Raw genomic sequence first — 19,965 nt, forward strand, 5'->3', positions numbered from 1 at the left:
CCCTGTGAGGGAGACACCCCCGGAGGTGCCCCCCCAGCCCCGGGGTGCCCCCCCGGCTGTGACACCGGGGGACGGTGGGAGGGAGGGCTGGAGCCTGCCAGGGGAATGGGGTCTGCCCACAGCTCCTTCAGACAAACTAAAAAGGTGGGTGCGGATTTTTTTTTTTTTATATATATATATACGTATATATATAATTTTTCCTTATGCCTTTTTATTTACCAACTTGCATGATTATGATTACGATTTTTTTTTCCTCTCATTCAATCTGTATTTTTTTCAACTTGTTTCACTTTTTTTTTTTTTTTTTCTGCACGCGCGTGTGTTTGTGTGTGTCTGTGTGTGGTTGCGTTGTTTTTTTTTTTGTTGTTGTTGTGGTTTTTTTTTTGTTTTGTTTTGTTTTTTAAATTTTTGTTTGTTTCTTTTCTCTCCTGGCGCCGGGACCTCCACCAAAGAAGTCGCTTTGCCCGCGGGGGTCAGTACAAGCCGCAGCCCCGCAGGTTGTTGGCAATGATGATGTCGGTGACGGCATCAAATACCACCTGGATGTTGTTCGTGTCTGTGGCGCACGTCATGTGGCAGTAAATCTCCTTGTTGGGGGAGCGGTTTTTGCTCTCGAATTGTGCTTGGATGTAGGCGGCTGCGTCCTCGTAGGTGTTGGGACCTGCGGGCAGAGGTGGGGGGGACAGAGCGGGGGGCGTCAGGGCCGCGGCCCACCACCCCCTCTCCAAGCACCCAGCCCCTCGCTGCTTGCAAAATACTTTATTTATTAAAAAAACAAACAAACAAACAAAAAAAAAAAACAAAAACCCAGGCAAAACCTATTTATTTTTAAGTTTTCCCCCCGGTTCACCCCTCGCCACCTCCATTTCCCCTTTTTCCCCCCTCTCACCTCCCTCCTTTCCCCACAACCTGCCCTTTCCCCCCTCTTTTTTCCCCCAAACCGCGGAGCACCGGAGCGCTGCTGGGGTTCCCCCCGCTCCCCGGCTGTTGCAGTTTTGCCCCCGTTTCCCCCCGGGGCCCGGCCGTGCCCGTGGGATGCTCCCCCCGGCCCCGCCACCGGCACCGGCGAGTCCCCCAGCGACGTCCCAAGGGGGCCCGGTGCCCCCCCCCCCCCCCGGCTAGTCAAGCGGGGGGGTGGGAGATGGTGGCCTGGAGGGTTGGTGGCCACTCCAACGCCCCCCCGGGGGCTGGCTGCGCCCCTCCGCGCGCCGTAGGGTCTCACCCCTCGGCTCTGGGAGGGGTTGGGGGGGGATGCAGGAGCCCCTCGGGGAAGTGCCCCATCGCCCACTCGCTCAGTAGATTGCGGGTGGGGGGGGGGTGGTTCGCTTTTGTAAGGCGGGCTGGACAGGGGCCAGGTGTTGGAGCCGAAAAATGTGCGTTATTGCATTAAGCCGCTTACGGCAGCGAAGGGTGGCTGCGCCGGGCCCCTCGCGGGAAGCCACAAAGCCTGAATTACGCCCTTGAAATCGCCTTTGGGAGAGCTGCTGTTATCTGGAGATTTATTTTCCTCTTCCAGCTCGCCGGTTCCCCTCCTTCCCGGTGCGATGCGGCGGGTGGCCGGAGGAGCGGGGGGGTGGCCCGGTGCCGCCGGGCCGCTCCGCACCCCGGGGGTGGCCGGGATGTGCCCTGCAACTCCATGCGGGGTGGTTTGGGGATGTCCCAGGGGGTGGCGGGGACAAACCCCACTGCTGCTTTCACGGTGGAGAAGCCTAAAAACCTCCGGCGGAATCGCTGGCGCGTTTAAGCTGCAGGAGGGCGGGCGCTGTCCTGCTGGGGGGCCCCACGGTCCGGCGCCCGGGGTGGGTGTGGGCTGGGTGGAATAGTTCAGAGACACTCAGGTATTTGTAGGGGAGGCTGGAGCCTCTGAATCCGAGCTGATTTTTTTTCTTTCCCTTAGAGAATTCAGAAGGGATACCTACTCTTACCCCCATTTTCTTGGTTCTTTTCCCCAAGCCACGTTGGTTTCGTTTAAAAAAGCCTGGTTTTCTTGTGGTTTCACGGACTTCTGCTGTAAAGGGGCTCCCTCCTTCCCCAGCCGCAGCCTGCGCAAGCGGGAGATGCGATGGGGGGGACCGTGTCCCGTGGCAGGAGCTTCTGGGGACCCACCGGGACGGCTCGGGCGGGGGGGCTCCCGCCGAGGCTGCTCCTTCCCGCGGCTCCCCCCGCGGCCGCTTCTTCCAGCTCGTCTCCGTCTGCCCCGACCCCCCCCGACCGTCCCGTCAGCCGGTCGCGCAGCTTCGCCGCATGAACCGACCCCACGCAGGACACAGCCACCGCGCCGGAGCTGCACCGCGGCTCTCCAAGGTGGGCAGAGCTTTTGTCACCCCATAAAGGCGACCTGTCCCCTCTGTCGTCCCCCCCCAGCCCACCTCTGGGGCGAGACGCAGCCCCCCAGCCCCGGCACGTACCTGTGTATTCAGGGAAGCAGATGGTCAGAGGCGATTTCTTGATCTTCTCGGCAAATAGGTCTTTCTTGTTGAGGAAGAGAATGATGGAGGTATCGATGAAGAATTTGTTGTTACAGATGGAGTCGAAGAGCATGAGAGATTCGTGCATGCGGTTCTGCAACAGGGAGCACGGAGGGAGGAGAGGGGAGAGAGAAAGGCAAAGAGAAAGAGTTAGAGGAGAGGAGAACATTTTTCTGAATTGAAACAGTTAGAAAGCAAAAAAAAAAAAAAGAATCTCTAAAATAAGACAGTGGTAAACGTGAGATGGTTACAAAGGTGAAGGAACCGGGGCATTGCTCTCTTCTTGGGCTGGAGGACAAGGCAAGTGTGGAGGTTGCAGCTGATCCTCCACCGCGTCCCTGCGGGGCCGCTCTAGCCGGGCCAGCACCTGAAGCTTCAAGGAAGAGCAGAAAAAAAAAAGTCATTTGCTCATCACTGGCCTAACCAGGGGAGTGTGGAAGGGGCCTGTGGCTCTTCGGGGGCCGGGCACCCCTGAAGCATCACTTGCAGAGCCTAAATAAAGGAGGGACAGGCGGCAGCAGCCGGGACGCGCCGGGCATGGGCGCTGGGGTGGGGGCAGTTTTGGCCACCTCGGGGGGGCCCTGCGGACCCTCCGGGGAGGGTACCTGTGCCCAGCGGTGCCGCCGTGGCGAGAGCGGTGCCGAGGGACTGCCCAGAGGCCGGGACAGGTCCTGGCCCAGCCGGGCCCTTCTGCCCCTGGGAAAATCTTCAGCCTGTCTTTGAGAAGACGGCAGCGGTGGCCGGGACGCTGCTAAGAAATCCCAGCGCTGCTGCCTGGAGGGAACCAGTGCGGGTGCCTCTGCCAGCCCGCCCCGCAGCTCTCCTGGGCTTGCGGGCTGCTCCCGGGAGGCTGGAAGCATGGAAGAGTTTTAGCAGGAGCATAAATGGGGGCAAATATCTGCAAGGTGTGATTTTTAACAACAAAAAAAAAAAATTGTCGTTTCACATGTGGGCAAAAGCCATTTTCCTGCCATGCTGCAGAAGCTGTTACCAGGGAGGAGCGGAGAGCGGACAGAAGGACAGGAGGAGGAGGAGGAGGAGGAGGAAGAGGAGGAGGAGGTGAGGGTGCCCTGAGGGAGTCGGCTGTGGCAGGGCACCCCCACGCTTTGCTCGCGCGGCCGCGGGGCGTGGGTGCGGGCGGGCGCGTGGGCGAAGGTGCCACGGGACGGGACGGGTGCGGCTCTCCGGGCTCTCTCCGTCCTTCTCCATCATTAACTTGCTCTCGGAATAACCAGCCAGCCGCTCCCCGCGGCTCCACTGACAGCCCTGGGAGACCTCTCAGCCAGGCCGGGCGCCCTTTTGCCCTGTTGCCTGCACCCACCTAGTTCACTACTCGAACTTGCAAAGCTTCGGGAGAAAAAAACGGGGTTTGGTGAAGTCCGAAGCCGCTGGCTCCCCCCTGCCCGTCTCTGCAGCCCCTCTGGGGGCCGAGCCCCCCAAGCCCTGGCCCGGCTGCCTGCCCCCTCGCACGGCGACACCCAGCTGTTTACAAAAAATCCTGGCGGGGAGCTGGGAGCAGGGGGGACACGCTCCGGGGCAGCGGGGGTGCTCGGCAGCGGGTGGGGAGCCCTCCCGCAGCAAACACCCCCCCCCCCCCCCCGAGCCCCCCTTTTTTTTAGAGGTGCAGCAAGGGGGAGGCGCTTTGGCCTCGTCGAAGATTTGCGAGAACACACGTGTGTTTGCTCATGAAATGATGACCCAATTGCACGTTTTGGAGTTCGCCATGAATGTTTTATTAGTGAGTCATTTTCTTAGCCATACTTCAACCGTAGCTTTTGCACGCAAAATTTAGCAGATGTCTGATTTCATCTTGAGAGGCTTTGAGATTACACTGTTGGTTCCTTGACAAAGAGTAGCTAGGGATGCCAAGCAGTTGGTTTCCAAAGCTTTGGGACTGCATTTGATCCTTATCTTTAAAAAAAAAAAAAGCCTTATTCATGGGGAAAACAGAAACCGCCACAGAAGGACATGGCTCTTCTTGCCTTGTGGCTGTTGCAAAAATGCCGGGTCTTCAGATTTTCATGGAGAGTATCCGGGTGGGTTTTCTCCTTGTTCATCCCCTGTGTTGTCCCATTTCTGTATTATATTTAAATAAAGGAGTGACGGTGTTGGTGGAGGAGCAGCCGAAATAAAGCATGTTCCCAGGGAAATGAAAATCCTCAGTGCAGGGAAAATAACCCTGGTGATTTCTGGGCCCTGGGCACCTGTGTAGAAGATCTGGGCGGGATGGCATCCTGGAAGAAAATTTTGAAAATCCCCAATACATGTATACAAACAAAAATCCTTTCCCTCTCAGCCATTAGCTCTTCTCAGCGCTGGCCGGTAACTCTGCCTGATCTGCAGGATGGGACGTGTGGGGGTGTGTGTCCGAGGAGGGTTCCAGCTGAAGTGACATCACTGGAATCGGTGAAGTCAACAGCAATAATGGCTAATTTTCCTTTGCTGAGGTTTATGGAAAATTTTCTCTTGGTTTCTTCAAGTTCTTTGCTTCTACTTCATGCCCTAAATAACGGAATGAACTGGCCCAAGAGTTACTTTCAAGGGAGGGAGAGGTGCTCCAAGTACTGTGTTACCACCAGGAGGAAAAAGCACCGCTGGCTGAGCCGAGCCCGGGCCGGCTGATTCCCCTCTGTGCTCGCCAGGTTCGCGCGAAGAGACGGCCGAAAAGAAATTGCCAGGCCTGCTGCTGCTTGGGACAGAGTCGCAACCGGGGCGCTGGAGGCAGCAGCGGGGTCGGCCCCGCCGCCCGCGCTGAGCATCGCCACGGAGGGCGGCCAGCAGGGCAGCTGGGCACGGACAGACGGACGCCAGCGTGGAGGCAAGGCGCGGACGGTCTGACATGGATACACGGGGGGCAGGGGGCTTCGGGGCGGGGAAAGTGATTTCAAGAAGCCAAGGAACAGACAGAAACCACAGTAAAGTTGTTCTACTTAAAAACAAAGGGGGGGAAAAAAAAAAAAAAAAAGCTCCCACCAAATACTTACGTAAAATTAAATACCTTTTGGTTATATCCTTTTCAAATTCCTTATTTCCAGGCGCATGAGGCTGTGGCAGACGATTGACACCGCAGGCACGTCGTACGTGTGTTTGCACGGAGCAGAGGCAGGGTAAGTAAGGAGCCTGAGAAGCTGGACGCGCTCAAGGGAGACACAATAAAAACCCTCTCACACTAGAAAAGAGCTGGCACTTTATTAACATTTTGTAACTAATAAATACATTACCGACAGCCAATAAATTATTACAATAACTAATGCTCTATTAAACCAATGGACAGTCACTCTTCGTACAAAATTACAGTTAATACAGTTTGGGCCATCAAACATGCAGGAGAAACGATTCAGCGGGGAACCAGCAAAAGGAAAATCGTGGCGGCCTCCGGCGATCCTTCAGGAAGAAATGTGGTGGGGAGCGGGGAGCCCAGAGGCAGGGTGATGGTCACTGTTCCCTTGTCGAGCTGAAGGTGGGAAGGGGAGGTGGGGGGAATAGGGCTGAGGGTGTTAAATCAGGGACTGGGCTATTTAACGGGGCAATGGCTGGTCTTTAGACATCCCTATTTGCTTGCCCGGCGCCACCGGGTAGCTCCAGCACTGGAAAAGCTGGTGAGACTCAGGCAATGCTGAAAATCCTGCTGGTGCCTGCTACGATCTCCTCTCCTCACCTGGACCAGGGGGTTTAGACCCGGAGCCACTTGCCTGCTCTACAGGACAGGCAGGATTTGGTCTCGACATTAATTCCCAAGACACGGGGTGGGAGAGGGGCCGGGGCGGCGAGTGTCGGGCCGGCTCCCGGCCCTCCACCTCCTGCCTGGCTCTCTCCTCCCCACGCCTGCTGCACCCACGGAGAACTGAGCTCCCCTCTCTGGGACACGGGGATGCTTTTGCCCTGTCTCCAGCCCAGCTCCCTCCCCTCCCCCTCTGCTTGCAGGGTGCCAGCCAGGAGGCTTTGGTCTTCCTCCTCCTATTAACGGAGCAGTGTTTAAGGGTCGTACTTGCTCATGTTCGCTAGCTAGCCTTTGCAGCACAAACAAAGATCTCACAGGCTGCTGGTTCAGACACGAGCGGTCCTGTGAGAAGTCCCTCTCCATAACCACGTTCTCAGTCTTATATAGGTCATGTACCTATATCTGTCAGCATCCATTATCTCACGTCATTGCAGGAGCTCAGAAATGACAACGTACTCGGGGGGTGCTTTGGGAGAGGGTTTCTGTCTGCTCTCTCCTCCGGGGAGGTAGAGGCAAGCTCCTGGTTCATTCTTTTGTGGCCACCCGGACCACGTCTCTGATTTCTCGTGTGAGAGTTGGGGATGCCAGCGTGTGGCGGGTTTGGGTGGTTCAGGACGATGCTCAGCAGCACCATCTCTAACTGACCTCGACGCTGCTGGCGTCAGATCGTTACCGAGTGTTAGAGTCTCCTTGGAAATGCTTGTGGAGTTTTTGGTTGTAAGCCTGAAGACAAACCTGGCCCATGACAAAAACACAAACACACTAGTAATAAGCTTCTCTAATCGACTTGACAAACAGCCAGCCTTGTTCCCAGGAACTCAGCAACTCTCCCTGGCTCCAGGAGATTTTTTGGCCACAAAATACTCGGATGCGTCGCACGGGCTAACAGTGTCCCTTTTACAGCACCAACTGCAAAATCCCCCGTGGGGGCCGTCTGCCACCCGCAGCTGAACCCCGTGCCCCGCCGAGCTGCAGAGCGGGGGGCTGCCCGGTGCTTTACGCAGCAGCGACTGCGCGCCCAGGGACGTTTTGGCAAAAGGACATCTTGTGTGTCCCACCCCGGCCTCTCGGAGATCGCATTCCTGGCCTGAGAACAAAGTCTGTTCCCTTGCAGGCAAGCACTGCGCTCGTGCCACGATAGATTAAAACCACCAGATACATTTTAATGTACCTTACAGCATAAACCGCTCTCATGAATACTTTTAGCGTCCTGTGAAACAAAATCACATCTACCGAGGAGGCATGGCAGCCTCCTCCTGAGGATGCTGACCGCTCCGCGGAGGGACAGGCTGGCCAGCCACCCAGGAAAGCTGGCTGAAGGCAAGAAGCTCATTCTCATACGAAACTCCGGAGAGAGATGTCGTTGGAAGAATGTCTGGGAGGGCGGTGGCAGGAAGGTGCCCGACCCCTCGGCAGAGCCGGCCGGGCCCCGCGGGAGGGCCGGGCAGCGGGGACAGCCCCGCACCAGCAGCCGGAGGGGCCAGATGGCCTCGCCGTGCAGTCCTGCTGCCCGGCCGCTCGGCAGGGCTCCCCCGGCCGTAGGTAAAAGCGGGACTGGGAACTCTATTTGCCGAAGAAAAAACTGGCCTTTGAAGTATGTGGCTGTATTTTAAGGTGTGCTTTCCCGGTGCGGGGTTATTGCTAGCTCTAACAAGCCCAGCTACTGCATCCTCCCAAGGAGCACGGTGCTCTGCGGCTCAACCCTGCAGCCTCATCTACAGGCTCGTTTCAAGGCTTTCCTTCTACAGGTTTATTTATTTCATTGAAATTGTTGCTTAAGTAAAGGAGTTATTTGCGTTTTTTTTTTTTTTGTCTCAGAGCTCCACACCTGACCCTCTCATTGCCGATGGAGCAAGCAGGGAGGGCTTCCTTCTTTCTTTTTGCTGCTGTCTGAGGCTCATCGCAAGTTCCTAATGCTGCTTTCAATGCAACATCCCTCAGATGCTGCTGCTGGACAAGTGACCTGAGTCATTAAAAACCTCCTGCATCCCCCAAAGGGCACCTTTTGCAAATCCCCACATTAGCTTTGCAGGGCAGCAGGGTGTATATGCAGCTGTTTGAATTCTGTGCTTTTAAAACACGTCCCCCGTGCCCTGGTATGATTTCTGACGCAGCTGTACCAGTTGCAACGTCCCTGCAAGGTGGAGACTGCAAATTAAACACAACTCAGGGCCTCTGAGGCTCTGGATTTGGAGCACTGCAACTGCAAAGTACAAGGGGCTATTAAGAAGAGGGCTTTGGAAAGCAGGCAATGTATTTCAAGGTCCTCTTTCTAGGCAATTGCTGCAAGGATTGCTGGTGTTTAGAAAAAGCACAGGGCAAAAGATTGCCAGCAGAAGGCACATCTGTCAGAAAAGGCTTGGGAGGATGGAGAAAGCCAGCAGTGAGTAATGCTTTGGCAGGCGTTCTGGAGACAAAAATCTGTACACGGCCATCAAGCGGGAGAAACGGTAGTGTTTAACACTGGAAGCATTTCATCTTCCAAATGCCGTTTCCAGCCTTTGTCAGTGAATCCTCACGACACTCGTGTGAGAGAGGAAATGTCAGCAGCAGCAGCTGAAATGGAGCTTTAGACGTACAAGACGCCGAAGAAAAATGAAAGAAAAGGTTCTGTGTGTCAGCATTTCCTCCTCTTTTTCTCCCTTTTCTCCCCGTGGATCACCAGCCGTTGGCTGTCCCCAGCGTGCTGGGGAACCAGCCGGAGCTGCGGAGGGGCTGGGGCGGGAGGGGCTCTGGTTCTGGTTACCTGAACCCAGCCCGGAGCCCGGCACAACCGGTGACTCAGCTGCATTTGGCAAAGTTTGGGATCGAGTTAATTTAAATTGTCTTTACCAAAATATTTCTGTGCGCTTTATGCTGGGAACTCCTGAAGCCTTGGCTCAGTGCTGCCTTCACTGGGAACTGCGTCTGTTACTTATCTGCCTGGATAAAATGTCACCCGCAGCGAGGGGTGGAAACAGAAAATCTCCCAAATTCTACTTCTTCTGATCAAACTCTTGTGACAGAGCTTAGTTAAGACCTGCCTCGCTGCCAGTGCGAGCCACCAGCGCACCACAGCACACCGGCCCGGCGCTGCGCTCTGGGTCTGGCAGTTACGTACACTTTATGTACTAAATGTAACTAACGTTCGGCTTCTCAGCCCTCATTTTGACACTCAATGCACATCTGGATGCTAAGTGTTCCTGGTGGGACTTGGCTGCCCCCAGGGGACAAGCTCTAGGAGCATCCCTGTCCCTCCAGCTAATTCCCTGCCCCTCCTGCCGCAGATCGGCTGGTCCCTTCCGAGGAACCAGAGCACTGGGCAGCTCCCCCTGGGAATCCTTTCTTTGGAAAGCCTTCCCATTGACTCTGAAAATCCAAAGCTCAACCAAACGCAATGACACGCGCAGGTCTTGTGTTCAGTGTTCCTTTGGTTTACGGTTGTAGAGCAGAGCGTGCCGGCGTCCAAGGGAGCTGGGAGAGGGGCTGGGACCCGGGAGAAGACGTGCGGGTGGGATGTGGTGTGAGGAGCAGAGAGGGGCTCCTGGCTTTGCTGGCTGGCCAGCTCTGGGCAGGGGGCTGATGCTGCCAGAGGTATTTTAAGGCTGAGATGGTGAAGAGAAAGGTGGGTACTCACTTGTGCCAGAGCAGGGGAGGCAGAGGCCTGGCGTTATTGCTGTTAGTGTCCAGCAGAGCAGCAGTGGGTCCTCACTGTACAGTACTAAACACAGTTTTATCATTTAATGCTATTTAGGGGGTTACTGACACAGCTGCCAACCACGCTGGGCTGCGAGCTGGTTAGATGGGTCAGAGCCACTTTGTTTTCCTCCTGGTTTGCCCGAGGGTGCTCCCACTCACGTCCCTGGCTGGGGTTTTGTTTAAATCCCTGCCTGGGTTTTTTTTCCCGGCAGACCACAACCTCTGATGAGGACTCTCCTCCAGCTCCCAGGCGCCCTCCTCCTCTTCCTGTCCTCCCTGCTGCATCAACCTGCCTCATCTCCCTTCTGCAACATCTCTCTCAAACTGTACCCCGCCAACAACCTCCTCCACCGCTCCTCTCCGCCCGTGACACCGTACCTGCTCCTTTCCCTGCCTCCCTCACAGCGACGCTCACCCGGCCCCTGCCCTTCGGGCTGTGCTGCTTTAGGCTGCTCTCACACCATCTCTCCTAGACAGGCACGGTGAGAAAAGAGATATTGTCCCTCCCAGGCATGGCACTGGAGAAAAATCAGACCTCCCGAGACCTGAAAGGCACCCCTAGCTCAGGTTCCCAAGAGAGGACAGCTGAACTTGTGGCTGTGCTGGAAAGGCTCATGTTTTCCAGGATCATGGACTTTTAAGAGAGGCAGTGAAGAGGCAGGCATCAGCGTTGCCTACCCGTCCCCAGGTGCCACGCCGAGTGGGACCTCCGAGGCGGCTGTCTCACCCAGACACCCAACAAGCTATCAGGGTGGACATCGAAGGGTCCCTCCGTGCTCCCAGAGGTGACACCCCACCCCTCACACCCACCTCTGCCTTCGCCCCGGCGGCACCCGGCGCTCTTGGTGATGGCAGGCAGACGGGCACACGTACCCCAGCCCGGCCGCGTTTCTCCTCCCCTTTGCGCCCCACATTTTGCTGTGCTGGGTGCCACCCTTACCGTTTCCACAGCTCCACCCCTGCCCTTCCTTCCTCCCTTCCCTCTCTTCCTCACGCTTTTCCTTCCTACTCCATCACTTGGCTCAAATCAGCTCCCTGTGCCCTCCCTTGCCACTACACGGCCAGTATAAACCATCCCTCTCGCTTGACATGCTGGTAAAGAGATGCCCTGACTGCAGGCACCAAGCCTGGAGCTGTCTCGGGTGCCCAGGCAGGAGATGACGCAGGCAAGCTTGGCCAAGGAGGCTCAGAGTGCAAGGTTGGGGCTTCTCAAGGGTCTGTAGGTGCCCGCCGTGCGCCGAAGAGCCGGGAGGCTCCTGCACACCTTGCTGTCACCCCAGCAGGGTGAGGTCTCCCAAAGCACCTCTCCGCTTTCCGGGTACTCGAAGGCCAAACTCTGCCTACAAGAAGCCAGGGCTAAATATTTTTGGTGCACCCCAGCTGAAGCTTGGAAAGAGACGCTGTGCGTCTCTGCCGGCGCATCGGTCGTGCCGAGACCCCTTAGGGCGGGAGGTGCTTTGGGAAAGGTGGCTGGGTCCCCAGGCTGGCACCCCCCCGTGCAGGGTCCCCCCCCCCCCCCCAGGACACCGTCCTGGGGCATCCTGGCTGCCTACGCTCCCGGGGTCCCAGCCCAGCCGCCGCCGCCCCGCGCACCCAGCCAACAACCGGGTTACTGAAACCACTAGGCAAACGTGAACATTAATTTTGAAAAACTTGAGGTAAAACTGTTACCGGTAACGAATGCTTTTAGACAAGGCTTAGTAGGTTTTGTTACTGCGTCTGTCTCGGACACCAGCAGAACTCGATATGGCTGTTTGACTTGTTCCAATAGCTGTCTGGAAAAAAGGAGGATGTACAAACCCAAGCTGCGGCCGCTGCGTTCAACACTGACCCCTCCAGCCGTGGGCTAGGAACTGGAGCCGTAAGGTACCCTCAAAATGTTCATGTTGTATCTAGCACTTCCCAAAGGAAGAGTGTTTTTTAAAAAAGAGATAAATAATGAGGAGAATTAAAAATATCCCTTAATTTCAAGGAAAAAAAAGAAAAAGTTTCAGTTCCAAACTACACTGTTGCTGACAGGTATTTTAAGGCTTTGATTTTTTTTCTTTTTTTAAAACTGAAGTATTTTTGTCTTTTGGCAGTTGAAATGCACTTTGTGGGAAACACGTTAGCTCCCTCTACAGCACTGTGAATTGGAACGGAGGAGTAGAATGCGGCAGCAAGGGAATGAACCAAAAATAAACCAAAATAAAATAAAACGGGGCTGGGGAAAGCAGGACTTGCTGCAAAGTTTTCTGGGACAGGAGAAGGGATTTATGTATTTCTTCCTCATCGTCTTCCGAGGAGGAAAAAAAGGAAAGAGAGAGGACCTGTCCGCGGGACCGGCGGATGCTCCCGGCGGGCGCGAGGAGAGGAGGGGAGGGGAGGGCTTTAGTAGAGTCCGCATCCCCGCAGGTTGTTGGCGATGATGACATCCGTGACGGCGTCGAAGACGAACTGGATGTTGTTGGTGTCGGTGGCGCAGGTGATGTGCGTGTAGATCTCCTTGTTGGGGGACTTGTTCTTGCTCTCGTACTGAGCCTGGATGTAAGCCACCGCCTCTGTGAAAGAGTTGGGGCCTATAAGAGAGCCGAGACGAAAGGAAAAAGAGTGGGTTAAAGCGATCCCCTAACCCTAAATCCATCGGGTGCCTGCAGGCGCCCTGTTGTAGGGACACGGGGAGCTCGCGCGGGGCTGCTGCGCCCCAGGCGCCCCGTCCCCATCTCAGGGACAGGCACTATTACCAGCCAGGGGCCCTGCGAGGCAGGAGGTGCTCTGCGACTGTCAGCTCAGCTGTGTTTTTATTATGGGTTGCTGTTTACGGTCTACAGAGATGAAATGGGTGAGGGAACTGGGTGTTAAACAGGCGACGATGGGAAAACCAGAAGAAATTCCACATCGTGGTGACAAAAAAGACAAAAAAAACCTGCCAGGAATGCTGTAAGTGCTTGACCCGGTGAAAAGGCTTAGCTTTTTCCCCTTTTTAGATTTTTTTTTGATTAAAGTTTCAGCTTTTGATGGAAAAGAGGAGCTAAAATGTCCATGGATTGAGGTCAGTATTGGTATCTGTGCCCTCCTTTCTCTGAATCGCTGAGAAAAGGACATGAAAGGATCCAGCCTCTTTTACAGAGTAAAGTGGGTTTTTCTCAAAAAAAAACCCAAAACCCCAAACCAAACCAAAAAAGCTAACAGAAAATGTCCCTCTTTTTGAGGAATTAGGATCACAGTACCCTCTGCTAGAGCTGTGGCTAAAATCACGGCACGAGGAGTTTCTTGCTTTGATGTATAGAGATGTCTGTGCCAAACCCGATTTCTTACACATCAGGTTTTCTGTTAAAAAAGCTCAAGAGCAGTCATGCAAAAGAGCTGATCCTTCTCATCTGGCCAGCCTTGGCATTGCTCACACAGAGCTCCTGCTCGGGGCCGATAACCGCAGCCTCCCCGGCTGGCCCGGAGCCCAGCCCCAGCCCCGCCGGGTCCTGCCGGAAGGCTCCACGGGGGTAACACCGCTAATGCTCTTGGATCCCTCTGCCTCCATGGTGCTCTGCTGCTGAGAAATGTTCTTATCTGCTAGAGAGAAGCTCACTTGGGCTTGAGATTTGCTACGGTTGAAGGCAGCTGATCTGGGAAATCAGCTGCGCTTACATGGACGTGCATGGCTAGGTGAAGACACAAGCTCATGAAGACCACGAGATTTGACAATATGCTTGAAGTAAGAGAAGCAAAATGTTTTCTGGGAGAAGGCTCTTGCATGAAGATCTGCGTGAAGAATTTGGGAACAGTTTCACACGCTGTGCGCAGAAGCAGGAGGGTATTTTATGAAAGGGAAGTTGGTCGTTCAAAGGCATAAAGACTCAGATGCTGGATTCCTTCTGTGAGAGCAGAGAATCAGTAATGCCAGTTTGGTTTAAAACACGCCCTGGGTTCTGCTGCTGCTCTGCTAAGTGTTGTGGATTAGTTAAAAGCATGAGTGAATTAAGGGGATGGAAACAGTCAGTGCTCCAGCACACAGCAAGCAAATTTGTGGATGCAGTCTTCTAATAATTCTCTGTCAGCAGAACTAATGGACATCAGAAACTTCCATTTTATTAACAGTATTTTGTGGAACCTACTTGTGATGTGGAAAGTCCGCTTGTTTGACTTATAGCCTTGCATCAGATAATTCTTTTTAACTCCAGGGTAACTTTCTAACAATGCTGCTTTTTCACAAGGCCGCAAGGGCTTCACCCTCTGAGCTGTGGTCAGCAAGGCAGGGGCGAGCAGGCTTAAGTGTGTGCTTGGGTCTAAAGCCTGGGCTTAACGTTAGCATGAGCTAACTTCCAACTTCTAACGGCATTGCTGAACACCTCGGGGCGAGATATTCTCCACCTCTGATTCAGATCCCTGTTGGATCTGGCACTGTGATAACTCCCAGCTTCCAGAACAGCGCCTCGAAGGAATTTAGAGCATTTCTGGGCTACTCTTGAGATTTGGGGAGGACTGGTCTTGTTCACTTGGGGCTGAAGTGCCCCAGAAACAAGCTATATTTGTTTTCCTCCATGTAGTCAGCTCAGAGCTTAGCTACGTGCGTACGAGGGTCTGCCTCCCTCAGTGAACTCCTCTCCTGGCCTGGGATAGCTTGGGAAGGAAAAGTTATATCCAAAATGACATTCCTTCTTGGTCCAGTCTCTCTACCATCAGGAGTGTGTAAGAATATTATTTCAGAGTGGGGTTACTGGGAGACTTCAGTGAAGACCCACAAAACCAGGTCCACAAAATGTGATCAGGAAGGACTGAAGGGTGCACGTTTGCTTCATGGTGAAAAGGGAAAAAGTAGGAGGGCATGATAAAAATCTTCCTGTATAGAGAAACACTGCCAAAAGAGGATGGTGATGAGCTGCTCTACAAGCCATCCAAAAGATGGCAAGCTGCAATCTAATTTGCAACCAGAAAAATTTGGGGTTGGCATTATTGCTAGCTTTCTACTGTAAAGACTCCGAAGTTTCCATTATTAGATCTTTTTAGACAAACGTGTCAGGAATATGTTAGTTCTGTCTGGACCAAGTAGATGAGTAGGTGGCTGAGATGTGTTGGTAGTGACAAACATCCAACCTTTCCCCAGAGAGGAAGCCTGCAGATGTTCTGAATTCAGATGGAGTCGTTCAGCTCCACGGCCACAGACCATTCAGCCCAAAGCAGTAATGATGGATCGCTTTTGCCTATTCACAGGGAAAAATCAAGTGCTCAGAGATAGGGACCTCTGGTTAATAATCTGTTGGCCTGCCCAGAAATGTGACACTTGGTACTCCTGGTTCACAACTACGTTTCCTGACAAAGAGATCTGCTTCTCTGTCTGTCGGCTTGATTCATTTGGATGTCTCCGGTGAGCTTAAATAATTCATGACAATAAAAGTTTATTTTTATGCTGTCTCAGAATGGTAATGAGGGTTTGTGGAAGCTGGCGAGATGCAGTGGGAAGCGGCGGGGTGCAGTTGCAGCCTTTGCATGGGTGATGTAGTCTCATCATTAGCAGGTCAGATGCCAGGCAGCCAGCAGAAGCGAGAGCTTCTTGCGTGCTGCCCTGTTGCAGAGCCTCTGCTCTGATCTCCAGGTATCACTGAGGCCTCCTTCTCCCCAGCCAAGCTCAGGGCACGGCTTGCTGTGGCTCTTCTCTGTTGGCACTATGGGTTAAGAAGCGTGGGCGGCCAGTGCACGAGAAAATCAAGCACCTTTTTTTCTATCTGCATTTGACTGGAAGCTTTTCCATGTCCAGATCCTTGATGTCAGCGAGCCTGAGAGCAAAACCGGGCACCTCCTAAACTAACATGACAAAAATTTGCAGTTTGAGCTGAAGCAGCCAAGCTGTGGGACCTGCTGCCTGCACGCTGGAGGGCGGATCCTGCAGCCCCTCGGCGCCTGGCAGCGGGTGGTGGCCAGGAACCGCACAGGGGGGAACGCGATGGGTTGTGGAACAGCAAAGCCGAGGAGAGCCTAACAAACCCTGTGCGTTGGTCTCCCAGAGACCAGTTACCCATTTGTAATGGTTAAGCTCACCGTGTCTTTCGGAGAGGGTTTGTGTCTGAGGGTGATGCCGGGAACCAGGACGGGGCTTTAGGGGGTGTGCTGCCAGCCCCACGCCGGCAGGTGCTGGCTCGGCACCGAAACCGCCCGTGGGGCAGAGAGCAAACAGCTTAGTCTTTGCTGGCAAAGAATTTGGTTTTAAGTCATCCTCACCCTGTAAGTGGACCACTAAACACAGTGGGGGGGTGATGCTATGGCATTTATTGAAATAAAACTTGCAGGGAAGCAAATGGGAGCTCTAGCTGTGCCTTGCTGCCCGCGATACACGACAGCATCAGCCTGGATGGGAAGCACTCCGTAATCCCCTTGCTACGCATTCCTGTACAGCCAGCTTTTTCATTACCTGGATACTCAGGAAAGCAGATAGTCAGCGGAGATTTCTTAATTTTCTCCTCAAATATGTCCTTCTTGTTTAGAAAGAGGATGATAGACGTATCTGTGAACCATTTGTTGTTGCAGATGCTGTCAAAAAGCTTCAGTGATTCGTGCATGCGGTTCTGCAACAGAAAGGAGAGATCACATCAGGCCAAAGATAGCGACCTGGGGACATTCAACACGTAGGGAATTCTAAACCAACTAAATTAAGGAGGAAAACAAAAAAAAAAACCAACAAGAAAAGCTACAATATACATAATAAATTTATGTATACATACAGCTGAACATATACATACACAGATGCAACGCCTATAACATTTGACATACAGTTAGTAACTTAAGGGCATTTAACTATACAGAGCTGTTCTGATTTGGCATAGCATATAATTTACAGGATCCCAGCTCACAGAAATCATCATGCACCATGCATGGATGGGGAGTTATTTTTGCCCTTCAATCAGATTTATGTGTTGGTGTAGCTCATGCAGATTTTCCAATAGGTTTTCATTAATTTTTAAAATTTTTTTTTTTTTTTTGCTTTCTCGAGTGTGTGCGGCACACAACTGGTTGGATACATTAACCAAGGACTGGTAGATCCTTGAATTAATCTAGAGTTGGAAGCAGACATCAAGGTGACATAATTTTGGAAATGACCTTGCCGTGACCTTTGCCTGGTTTTGTTACTTGGTTTAGTGTTGTCTGTTGTTGGGCTTTTAATTTTTTAGAGTTTTTTTTTAGTTCTCTTGGAAGATGGCTTAATAGAAAGTGTCTCGCAGAGAGGGAAAAAAAGTGAAAAAGGAAGAGGAAATAGTATAAAAAGGAAAGATGTAACAAAGGGCATCTAAGGAGAACCAGACTAGAAGTCAGGCAGCTACCACTGATTTTAGCTCATGCCTCTAGAAGAACATTAGCTACTCGCCAGCAGAAGAGCCACAGGTTCAAATGCAGGCACAGCGAGAAGTCAGCTTTTTGGTTACAGGTCATGCAAAAAAACGACACAGGAAAGGAGAAAGATAAGAGGAATGAAAAAACCAGACCAGTTAGAGAGTTGCAAAGTCCGCCACATGGTTTTATGGTGGTGGAAAGAGCTCACGGCAAAGTCAACCAAGTGTCATGTTCCCTGCTGCTTTCAACTCTCAACTCGGTTTTTCTTTTGTGCTTTTTTTTTTTTTTTTTTTTTTTTTTTTTCTTGGTTCAAGAGAAGCTTCATACCTGCCAAATTTGGTTGGTCTCTCAAATGCTCATTTTTTGGCCTTTGTTTGGCTAGATAAGGTCAGACGGCCGAGGAAAAGCTGTGAAGGTGCCGAGGCTGGCGATGTTCGGCGCGCGAGGCCGACGCCGGGGCGCGCACGCCGGTCGCGTGGCCATCTCTCAGCCGGGAGCCGGGTAGCGGAGAGAGCAGGCGCGGTGAGGACGAAGCACACCCAAGAGTCAGGGGGTTATCAAAGGCAACGCATGGTACAGACCAGACCGGCTCCTCGGCTTTTCCCAGCGGCATCTCCTTGGGACAGCACTCCCCAAACCCGCTGGTGCACATACGAGACTGGTTACAGCGACCGCAGGAGAGACGCTAGAGAGAACAGGGCTGCACGGTCTCGTTGCTGGAGGGGTTTTTGGGGTGGGTGCAGCGTGTCGTGTCCCCCCCCCCCCCCCCAGATTTGGAAATTCAGAGTGGTGCAGGAGACAGCCGGGGGCTTTCACCCCTCTCCCGCTCCGCTTCACGCCCGCGCTGGCAGCACAACTGAGCCCAGCACTTTATTGATTAGTGCTTTCCTTTTCATTGATATACTTCAGCGGCCGCTGAATGTTCTACTTAGGTAAAAGTGGCTCCGTGGATGAAGGAAACATCTGATCTGACCCGGAGTGAAACAGGACGCCCAGGATTTGCTGCACCGTACACCACTCGCTTTGCTCCCAGACTCGAAACGGCCGAGCACCTCCCCACCACGCACTGTACGGCACACGGGGAAGACGCGATCATGTACAAATGTAAAAATGCATTTACTCAGTGGGTCTCAGTCGCAAGAGGTTGCTGGTTTGGATCATCCCGTGCCTGTGTGCTGGTTTTTGCTAACCCATTTTGTACTGGCTGGTGTGGGAGCCCCGGAGCAATGCTCCTCGTTGCTACTTGTGGTGTCAAAACTGTAACCACGTAGAAGCCTGCAAAGGTTTTGTACAGGAGATACTTGGCTACCAGAAGCCTTTGGGATGAGAGAAGCAAGTGGGGGGCGGTCAGGGGAACAGAAAGCAAATATAATTAACCTTTTTTCCAAGGGGGGTCCCTCACGGAACGTTTTTGATGACATTTTTACCACCCTTGCCAATTTCAAATAAAAGCATGGCGAAACACATGGATGCTGCTCGTGGGTTAAGCCATGGGCCGGGCGGTGAGCGCACGTACCCCGCTGCCCCTCGCCAGCCCCGTGCCCCGGCGCGCAGCCCCGGCGGGGAGCAGCGCGGGGAGCGCGCCGGGCCACGTCGCGTTTGGTTAAGAAACAGAAGCTGAGGATTTCTCCCGGGCTGAGCTTCACCGTTAGGTGCTGACCCTCCTACAGTAGCAAGACTACGTAAGGATCCTACGGAAATCCTTCTGCCTCTCTTACATAGCTTGATAAACTTGTCTTAAAACCTGTTAGGAAATGAGAGTGTTTTCCCAAGAACTAGTGACTCTTGGTGTTCAGTTGTAACCAGAACATACACATAGCACAAACCAACACATCCCTGTAGAAGATGAGAGTTACAATAAAAATCCTCTATTCCTCTCAGATTCCAGAAACAAGTTCCAAAGTTTCCTAAGGCTGCCTGACCTGGCCTTCCGATCTCTACATGTTGATTTTTCCCCCAGCTCTGCCAGTCAGCTGAATAAATATAACCACTGCTCTGCCCACGCATCCTTATTTACCCGGGAAAGGTTCTGGTCTTAAAATCCACCTTTCCTCCCCCATCACTAAAGAGAAGATGACATTATTCAAAAGCAAGGAGCCGCTCTCTGTGCATGGCAAGCATACCCTGGTGAGCAGGTACAGATGCTCCTGTTGCTGTGCCAGGGTTCCACGTGGGAATTGCTGTCCCATCCCAGGAGGGCTCCCGGGAGCTCACGCGTGGATGTAAGCTGTCCCGGTGCCAGCTAACACCCCCCTTTCCTTCCCCCTTCCAGCTGTTATTACTTTAATAGGTGTTTGTAGGAGACCTCCAACAGCTCAGGCAGGCCCTGGCTGAGACGCGAGGATGGGGAGGCAGTCTCTGGGTACCACATGTAAAAGGACTGGCTGTGACTAAAGGAGGAGTGAGAAGTTAAAGCCCCCAAATAATCCTCCCCTCTTAACAGTAAATCCACAGTGAAAGACCCTTTTAGTCCCTTAAAGCTTCCCCAGGGCCCCTCCCAGGAGCACCCGTGCTGCTGTGATGGGGCAGACGTGCCTGCTCTGCTAGGAGGTGTTAGAGATGACACTTCTCATACTTTTATATGAAGTGATATAAATTACTTCATCTGCTTTTGGACCCACCGTGCTGCTTTTTCCTACTTTGTGTTGGGTCTATCATTAACGGAAGGGGTCTTGAAACATTGGCTTCTTAATGTCACTGCCTATTTTGAAATCAGTATTTTTCTTATACCTCAACAAAGAAAGCAGCCCCACCAGCCACGTTACAGAGGAATAACCACTCACCCATGCAAATTAAAAG

At 53.2% G+C, this 19,965-nt stretch overlaps 1 protein-coding gene across 2 annotated transcripts in view; it reads right to left on the reverse strand.

Annotated features, from left to right (window-relative positions):
- Nucleotides 1-340: 340 nt before the first annotated feature.
- GNAO1 (G protein subunit alpha o1) overlaps nucleotides 341-19,965 on the reverse strand; it is a 143,832-nt gene continuing 124,207 nt past the window's right edge. The window contains exons 7-8 of one of the 2 annotated variants that reach the window (XM_042797314.1): nucleotides 2,409-2,562; nucleotides 341-661 (exon numbers count right to left, since the gene is read on the reverse strand). In XM_042797314.1, the coding sequence (XP_042653248.1) occupies nucleotides 474-661; nucleotides 2,409-2,562 (342 nt within the window). In that variant the 3' untranslated portion in view covers nucleotides 341-473. Of the gene's footprint in view, nucleotides 662-2,408; nucleotides 2,563-7,951; nucleotides 12,426-16,249; nucleotides 16,404-19,965 lie in introns of those variants that run through there. The other variant, XM_042797315.1, reaches the window with a different exon arrangement.

This window comes from Tyto alba, unplaced genomic scaffold (assembly GCF_018691265.1).
Source record: "Tyto alba isolate M040663 unplaced genomic scaffold, T.alba_DEE_v4.0 Super-Scaffold_26, whole genome shotgun sequence".
NCBI lineage: Eukaryota > Metazoa > Chordata > Aves > Strigiformes > Tytonidae > Tyto > Tyto alba.